The sequence below is a fragment of the Nymphalis io genome, chromosome 5, assembly GCF_905147045.1.
Source record: "Nymphalis io chromosome 5, ilAglIoxx1.1, whole genome shotgun sequence".
Lineage (NCBI taxonomy): Eukaryota > Metazoa > Arthropoda > Insecta > Lepidoptera > Nymphalidae > Nymphalis > Nymphalis io.
In genome coordinates, this window is record NC_065892.1 from 2,894,106 (window position 1) to 2,903,024 (window position 8,919).

Genomic DNA, 8,919 nt, shown 5'->3' on the forward strand with positions numbered 1-8,919 from the left:
CTCTGGTAAGAAATTTGAAATTAGCGCCATCTATTCAACTATGACGTATCATTCATTCGGTACCAGTTTTTGACGTTTACCGATTAAAAATGACAGCGACACAAAAGCAAACACCACAAAGTATAAACGAAACGAAACAAGAAACAACATGGCCGCATGGGCCGGTGACAGCGGCTATTCAGAAATCAATACACAGAATAATAATGCTGGGTGCTTTTTACCGAAAATAGTAGATCAAGATAGTAATTGTGATATAAATAACGAATTGCTTAATAAGGATTCTGGAAGTTTCTTTGGTTTCGATAAAAAAGTCTCAGGGGATAGTGTGACGTCGAAAATCGAAATTGAAATAGTACCGTAAGTTTAATAATATATGATAATATTTCCTCTTTATTATCATGCTTTTAATAACATTGGAAAAATACCGCTTCTTTTTTGAAAAACAGCTGAAGCGATCAGCTGTTTGTCAATATGATCATATATCTCTTTCAAACATACGAGAACTTGTATTTGTGGTCCTTATCCCACTATTTCATTTTTGGGCATTCTATTTTGGTACATTACCATCACGATGCGGCTTGAATATCCTAATTTTGTTTTCTCTAATGACTTGAGTACATTCTTTAGTAATGATTGGAAGGTAACTGATATGTCATATACGAAAATACTACAAAGATAATATAATCATATCATAATCTAAAACATGAAACTTTAAACCCATTAACAATTATTAACACACCATAATGCTTTTAATCATTTGTTTACAAATATATTTTCAGCTTAATTAAATGAATCAACATAAATCATTCGATACCCAAAACATTTGTGAGTAAATCCAAAGAAAATTATTATTTTAAGTGTAAATATTTTTTATTGTGAACTTAGTTTAATTAACATTAAATTTAATATTCACTTTCCAGTGGTAACAATGGAGATTTCACAGATCTATCAAAGCCAAATATTAATTCACCAAAGTCAATTATGGATAAAAACAAACGCAGAATCGAAGAAAACAATGCAAGATATAAATGTGAATATGATGGTTGCGAAAGGACATACAGTACAGTGGGCAATTTACGCACCCACATGAAGACTCATAAAGGTATATCCATTGTAATAAATTAAATCTTAATTACATTTTTAAAAGATAAGTTCATAGAAAATTATAGAAAGCCCATATCCATTCTCATTAAAAAGAGAACATAAATAAAATATTTTTTAAATGTATCATTAATCCTTAAGCTTTTTGCATAAGAAGAATAAACTCTCTTTATAAAATGGGTTGAGATATATATACAGATATAATAGATGTATTATTGTAAAGTAAGAGTAACAAATTAATTGTTTTGTAAAAACTTATATCCCAGAAACCCATAATTTGTTATATTTTTTCAATTACAGGTGAATATAGGTTCATATGTCCCATGCAATCGTGCAACAAGGCATTCCTTACGTCATACAGTCTTAAGATACATGTAAGAGCTCACACAAAAACCAAACCATTTGCTTGTAACATCGGAAGCTGTAATAAAGCCTTCAATACACTGTACAGGTTAGCTTAAACATATATTTTTTTACATGGAATCTAGTTAGTTGAAAAAAGATATTATTAACTTTGTGGCAGCTGTTGTTTTGGCATGTATCATGTTTATTTATTTTGTAACAATGTGTATATGTCGTAGATAAATTTAAATTTAGTTAGAATTTGTTTTGATTGGACACTGTCTCATAGTAATAATCCCACATTTAAATGTCAATAAATACATCATTTTTTATTAGAATCAATTCAAACTCAGTCATTTTATTACTGTAGCCTGAGTACTGTTTACAAGTTACGAATAGAAACCTGCCGCCTACACATCCTGAGTCATAACACAATACTCCAAGGCATGAGCTTGACCGCTTTTTTTTCATTCATACATTTATTATGCAATACATAAAGGCTGAATTGTTTTTAAAATACGAATTTCTAAACAGAAGATGTGCTTAAGTAACTGATTTATGTGCAATTGGAAAGATGCCAATTCATGATTTCAATAGTACATTCTTAATCATTAAATTTTAGACTCTACAATCGATTTTCACCTTTAAGACATTAATTATAAGTGTTGTAATAAAATGTCTGTTTCCAATTTATGATGTACATATTTTTAAGACTCGGTGAATTTTGTAAATTGATTTTCAGAAGATCTAACTATATTTTTCTTATGAATCTATTTTTGTTTCTTGATCTTGGATTTATTTTTGTATTGTATTATGAATCTTATTTTCTCATTATGAACATTGAAATGTCTTCGAGCATAAATTATTTTGTTATTATTTATTTGTCACAGAGCGACTTAGCATTATTTACTGTCTTGGATTTGACATTTAATATATTTACGAATGTATTAATAACGTAATCTGTTTTATGTCACTTATACTGGCAACTGTCAATCACATAAACATATACTTTTTAAATAAACATTCGATTTTTAAACAATCACCTTTTTCTCAATTTCAGACTAAGAGCACATCAAAGACTACACAGCGGTGACACATTCAATTGCAAAGCAAACGGCTGCACAAAATTCTTTACAACACTGAGTGATTTGAAAAAACACATACGCACACATACACAAGAAAGACCTTACAAGTAAGTTATATATATTTTTTTCAATTTACATAACTTTAATCACAAAAACTTTCATTATGATTAATTTACTTGTACTGTGTACTTGTAAGTGCTTAAAGAAAGCTTTACTGTTCTCATAGTTGGACAGTGCTTAAACTTGCATTGCAGTGGTTTAAAATAATGCAGCAATTATTGACATAAACAAAAATTGTCACTGTGGGCTTCTTTTGTATCATTATTATTGGTGTTTATATTTAATTTTATATATACTTATAATTCCCATTTTGTAATTAGCACAGATAATTGATTTTTTTTCTATTTATTGGTAAGTAATAAGCTCAATTGCTCTATGCAGTTGTTGAGAAAATAAAAACCGCTCACCGTGGCTGGTTACAAAATACATATTGTGCTTATAATTATAAAACTATACATATCAGATAATATTATACAATTCTGAATTTTACATTCATTGTGTTTTTTTAATGGGTTTTCGAAACTATTTTGTAATGTTGCTAATATTGTTGTTTCTGTACTATCTATTTATTTATATATATATAAAATGACTGCCTCGTTAGTCTAGTGGCTTGATGTAAGGCCGCAGACACGGAGGTCCTGGGTTCAATTCCCAGGTCGGGCCAATAAAGGGTTATTGGATTTTTCTGTCAGAAAATTCTCAGTAGCAGCCCGGAGTCTGGAAGTTGGAAATGTGTTCACTGACGTGCCTCGGAAAGCACGTAAGGCCGTTGGTCCTGCGCCTGAACTCTTTCCGGTCGTGTCGGATTGCCGTCCCATCGGATTATGAAAGCTAGAGAATAGAGAGTGCACCTGTGTTTGGGTACACACTTGTGCACTATAATATCTCCTGCGGCGGCTAATGTCTCTTGAGATTGGCCGCCGTGGCCGAAATCGGTAATTCGTATTATTTATCGATAATTTGTTTAGAAGAAAAAAAAATTATTTACAATAAACTTATTCCAATAGCTTAGTAGTAAAGTTTATCTTGATGCAATAACCGTACGATAGGTAGAGAGCGTCGGCAACGACCCCTTTGTGTATTTGAAAGTAAGTGATTGGTTGGTCGTAACTCAGATGCGTGACGGACGGCTGCGGCAAGTCGTTCACGGCGTCGCACCACCTGAAGGCGCACGCGCGCACGCACTCGGGCTCGCGGCCGCACGCGTGCGCGAGCGCGGGCTGCGGGAAGCTCTTCGCCTCCGCCACCAGCCTGCGGGCGCACGCGAGGAAACACCAAGTGACTATTTATTATGTTTTATTTACAAATTGTGATGATTATTAGTGAGCCATATTCTGTTTTTAGATAATTATATAATAATACGAATTGTTAATCAACTGTTCCATATGTATTGAATTAAAAAAAAATCGAAATATGTTTTATTTATTAATGATTGATATCATGAATAAATAAAAAAATGATGGAAAAACTATGTATGTTTTTTATATATATAATATTACCTTTTTAAAAGATGTGCTACATATAATATATAAGGTAGTGCACAAACAAAAATTAATAGTTTAATATATTCTAAAGTATATTTTAATTATGTTATATATAGGCTGTCTCCTCTATTGAAATAAACAAATTAAATTCATATTATTATATCATTGCGATTAAATTTTCCAGATCGAATCCGAAACTCCGACTGTTGAAGTTATTGAAAATGATCAAACGAAAACCGACACTGACATTATGAAATGGGACAGTCTACTCGAATCTTTCGGTAGGATAACTACAGAGTCGAACTCGACCGACGGCAGCTTGGAAGACATAACCAGTGTCAATCCACTCTCAAACAGCAATATGGATATAACGGAACTGCTTTTCAACAACGCGACTAACGATTCTAAATTCTCTAACACTAATAACATCGCTGTTGATTACGATCTGAGTAACCTCGAAGTTCTATCACCGTTTAATGTTGATAAAGTAATCAAAAAAGACCCGAGTTACAACAGCTGGGTTGACGTCACCGATATACAACCGGATGTAATGCCTTCATCTAAAATAGATATTAAACCGAAAGCAATGCAATTAGCCTTAGCCAATGAAGTCGAAGTACAAGCACCGTGGATAGACGTGACCGCCTTAGCGTCTTCTATACAAGAGACACCGGTAAGTATCAAAGATAATACACCGGAGAGCATATTCACTCTCGCTACATTTGTTCCAACTCATATGCAAAGTTACATAGACCTCAATCCTGAAGTTATACCGACGGCCAATATCATATCACAAAGTTCGTTCGATTTAGATACACCGAATATTTTAGATGTAAGCGATAAAGTATTTAATGACAGTGAACTCGTGTCGAACCTTGATCCGGATAAAATCAATACGGATATTGAATATATTAAAAATCACAACGAAACAATCGACGATAGAACATTAAACACACCCCCTCCGAGTAAAGTACAACAAAATATTGAAATAAATCCAGCTAACTCCGTTTCATTCAATACGGAGTTGACACTTGAAGATACTCTGTTATTCGATAACGAACCACCATCCGATATGTACGTTGTACGGACAGAAAACATATTTGGTAAAAAGGCTAGGAATCCTCTTGAACAATTAACCGCTGATGCTGGTATCTGTTCTTGCAAAGAATGCAAATGCAGTCCGAATAACGGTGAATGTAGAAATTGTCAAGACCATGAAACGCCCGAAAAAAATGGTTGCTGTGATGATAAATGTTCGTGCGTCGATTGTAAATGTAACCATGCTGAAATGAAATGCGCTGTCGGCTGTGGCAAAGCAACGGACACAAACCACAATACATTTTTACACTATCATAGGCGACATAATAATTCGAATCTTGAAGATTTCGGCGTTTACACACATGAGTGTGATGAAACATTTCCGAATATTATAAATAATATAAAATGTTCTTGTAGTGAAACTGAATTAAACAAAAGTCCGAAATCCGATCGATGTTGCGGTTCAACTACTAATGCAAAATCATGCTGTGTGACCATTTGTTTTAAGAAGTTAGATGCCTTTAAACAATTTTTGTCAGAATCCGATTTGTTAAATGCCCTCAAATTGCATAATTTCAACTTGACCACAGGTTAACTATAATGCTTATTAGAAAAACTTCTGTTGCATTTAATTTTGTACAAAGCATTCAGTTCCTTGTTCAATTATTGTTATGAAAAATATTTTATTAGTATTATACATATTTTAAAACGAATTTATTGTTAAATTCAGAGTATTTATTTATTAGACTATTTATATATGAGAAATTATTTTAAAAAAGTGCCTTTTTAAATCATTTAAATTATATAAACATATACATATGTACTTTTTCATTAAATTACCAAAATAATTGTGTCCAAAGAATTATTAATGATATAATGATTTTTTAAAGAAATTTGCTATAAATATAAAATCTTGCCGTAGTTTATCACTAGTTAGAAAGGAAAGAGATATTTATACAAATATATAGATTTTTTTATAATTTATACACAGAATTAGTGTAGGCAGATGTACAATACAAAAAAGCTCATATAGAGCGAACAGTGTCAATTTATTAATGCAATTAAAAACATGCCATGATATGGTGCCATATATTTAAATATTTTTAAGATTTATGGAATGTAATGTATGAACTTTAGAAAGAAAATTGTTATGTTATATATATTATTATATTGATTATATAATATCACAAAAGGTTACATTTGGTGCTATTAAAGCCAGATCCAGTGCCTTAAATATTGTTCACGTACTTAATTTGTGCTTGTACATATTAGATATATGCGATTTTTAAACTATTTATAAGAGAGCAATAATCAAATGCTGTAATCTCTAGTCTGTGTAACAAATAAAATGCTTTTTTAATTATGTCTTTCATTTATATGTATTTCTTTTGAGTTATTCTAGTGGAATTGTCACTATTAATTTTAATTCTCTCAACATATCTTGTTTAAAAACTTTTCACAATTGCAGTTGGTCTCGGCTATTTTATATATAATATAAAAATATGTTAAGGCTTTATTTATTTTAATGTGTAATGTATCATTCTAAGCATACAATATTCAGATATACATTTTCTAACAGCGAAATATTTTAGAACCGAATATGCTTCATATATTTGGTTTGACTATGATAATGTATATTCCATGACTTATTTAGTGTATCATTCACATTGTAACAAAATTATACATTTTATTAGCGGTATAATTCTATATACACGAGTGGTACTCATAATAAATATATAATCATTTGGGGGTATATATTTAATTATAAATTTAATTGTATATGGCAGATAAAAAAAAGAGTACTGAGTTTGTAGCTCGGTCTTTCTGATAGTCTACACACCATTGATAGCTTTACTTTAAAATAAATCTTGTAAAAGAAGTTACAAAAGTGCTTGTGAGAACAAACTTGACTTGAATAATCAAAATACACATTTTGATATGATTTCATAAAAGATTAGTCTTTTTTGTGTGAACACATTAATAGAGTTCAATTAAACTACATGCAACATAATCATAATACAGTATTGAAGAGTTTTTTACTTTATGGTGTATTAGTCATCTTGACAACCTAATGGTTAGAAGACGAGAATCTTAACTGATGATTCTGAGTTCAAACTCTGGCAAGTATCACTGAATTTATTGTACCTTATTTGTGTATATAATTCATCTAACGCTCTGCAGTGAAGGAAAACAAAGGTAGTGGAACAGTTAGTGACATCTACAAACGCTCCAAATCTACACGAAAAGAGGAGGCCCAGGAGCAGGATATTTACGAGCTGTAACTTTACTTTTTACTATTTTTCTGCTATTTACAGCAGCGTAGCAAATATACATATTCACTAAAATCTATAGACATAGGTAATGCCAGAAGAGTATACTATTGCTGACGCTGGTAATGCACCAATCTCATAGAATAAAAGATGTTACATCTCTTGTAATATATATAATTAAACTAACACTCACCTTTACTAAGTTGGACTTGTTCACAGCAATACAAGGCTGTACTTTGATTCAGCAGCAGAAAACTGACGAATGGGTACCTATGAAGTCCGGTGTTTTATATTATGAAACATTGAATTTGATCATTGGAGTTATCACTTTTTTTAATTTTCAGATTATTTCATTGGGAGTAGTATTTCTGTTGCTTATTTATCATTAGGAACTGATTATATTTTTATACTAAATAATAAGATAAATGAAGCTAATTATCACTTTTTCCAGTCTAAGGAAAAATGAAACACAAATTGTTCAAGAGTTCATCACAATTAAATTCTTCAAATTCTATTTCTAAGTTGAGCTTTATAAAAGCTTTAATGCAATCTTTATATTTTTCTTAACTTTAAAATCCATAATACAATTGTTAATAAAACAAAAATCACCTGATTCTGGATATAGGTGTTAATAAAACATAATAGACAATAATTAAAAGCAGAAATATTTTTGAATTACATAGTATTAATATAAAATAAAATAATAGATTACATAGTAATTGCTCTTAAATCTAATGATAGCGTAGACTTATACCATCTAGCTACGGAATATAGAGGAATTTTTCTACATAGTTCCTTTAACGTCGCTTTTTTTTATCATGACGCCTGGCACGGGATACTGTGGCACGATGGCCGGGAGATGATTGCTCAGAGCTACATTCATCGCTGTCAGTATAGGCCTATGAAAGAAGAAATAAATATATAGGAATCCATTTTGATCTTTACAGAATTATTGAAAAAGAAAAAGTACCTTTTCATATGGATGTGGTTCACTTTGTTCATCAGTTAGCGTTACACATGCTAATAAACATACCAATTGAAATGCTGCACCTAAGTACAAGCCGTATCGTATCACAGTGCTCATCATATCTTCAGCAAAAATTTCATTTGGAATCATATTTTTTCAATTTGCGCTGGAATGGCTACGGCTACGTGGTGCTTATTATAAAATTTAATTCAAGGATAGACCTTGTTTCATTCAGTAAAAACAAAAAAAAATCTATATGAAGCGATCAATAAAATACAATGGATTTTGAAAAACAAAGCGGTCAGTCTCCGATATTGAAACCTATGTTTACTGTCAACTGTCAAGTGTCAAACGTCAATAAATGGCATCATTACTTTAGTATAGAAAGATAATAAAATGTATTATGTAAGTAAAAATTAAATTTATTTTTATAAGAAATAAATTATTGAAAATGTTTAATAAAAAAAGAATAAAATATAATAAGAGGCGGCGACTCTATTGAAAAAGTTAACTGTCAGTCTGAAAGTGACAATGAACAAATTTTGGCGGTAATGTGGTAGGTAGCAGCGGCA

General features: G+C 31.1%; 1 protein-coding gene and 1 long non-coding RNA gene across 4 annotated transcripts; one reads left to right on the plus strand and one right to left on the minus strand.

The window, feature by feature from the left end:
- Nucleotides 1-22: 22 nt before the first annotated feature.
- Nucleotides 23-6,470, plus strand: LOC126768478 (uncharacterized). 3 transcript variants are annotated; one of them, XM_050486617.1, is made up of 7 exons: nucleotides 222-357; nucleotides 780-825; nucleotides 921-1,102; nucleotides 1,402-1,552; nucleotides 2,504-2,635; nucleotides 3,704-3,866; nucleotides 4,257-6,470. In XM_050486617.1, the coding sequence occupies exons 3-7, from the start codon at nucleotides 982-984 to the stop codon at nucleotides 5,703-5,705; spliced, it is 2,016 nt and encodes a 671-aa protein (XP_050342574.1). In that variant the 5' UTR covers nucleotides 222-357; nucleotides 780-825; nucleotides 921-981; the 3' UTR covers nucleotides 5,706-6,470. The 3 variants fall into 3 exon arrangements, with proteins under 3 accessions (XP_050342572.1, XP_050342574.1, XP_050342573.1); XM_050486615.1 differs by lacking the exon at nucleotides 780-825 and having other exon boundaries at nucleotides 23-357; XM_050486616.1 differs by lacking the exons at nucleotides 222-357; nucleotides 780-825 and adding an exon at nucleotides 556-640.
- A 1,585-nt stretch (nucleotides 6,471-8,055) lies between these two features.
- On the minus strand, nucleotides 8,056-8,886 carry LOC126768587 (uncharacterized). Its single transcript, XR_007669238.1, has 2 exons — nucleotides 8,351-8,886; nucleotides 8,056-8,279 (listed from the first exon to the last, which is right to left on the minus strand). It is a non-coding gene; the product is annotated as an uncharacterized LOC126768587 (long non-coding RNA).
- Nucleotides 8,887-8,919: the final 33 nt, after the last annotated feature.

What these genes read in the sequence shown, in the direction of transcription:
- LOC126768478 (XM_050486615.1), top strand. Translation starts at nt 149, where the DNA reads ATGGCCGCATGGGCCGGTGACAGCGGCTATTCAGAAATCAATACACAG. An exon ending in ATCGAAATTGAAATAGTACC is followed by an intron (nt 358 to 920) that starts GTAAGTTTAATA and finishes TTCACTTTCCAG; the next exon opens with TGGTAACAATGGAGATTTCA. An exon ending in GCCTTCAATACACTGTACAG is followed by an intron (nt 1,553 to 2,503) that starts GTTAGCTTAAAC and finishes TCTCAATTTCAG; the next exon opens with ACTAAGAGCACATCAAAGAC.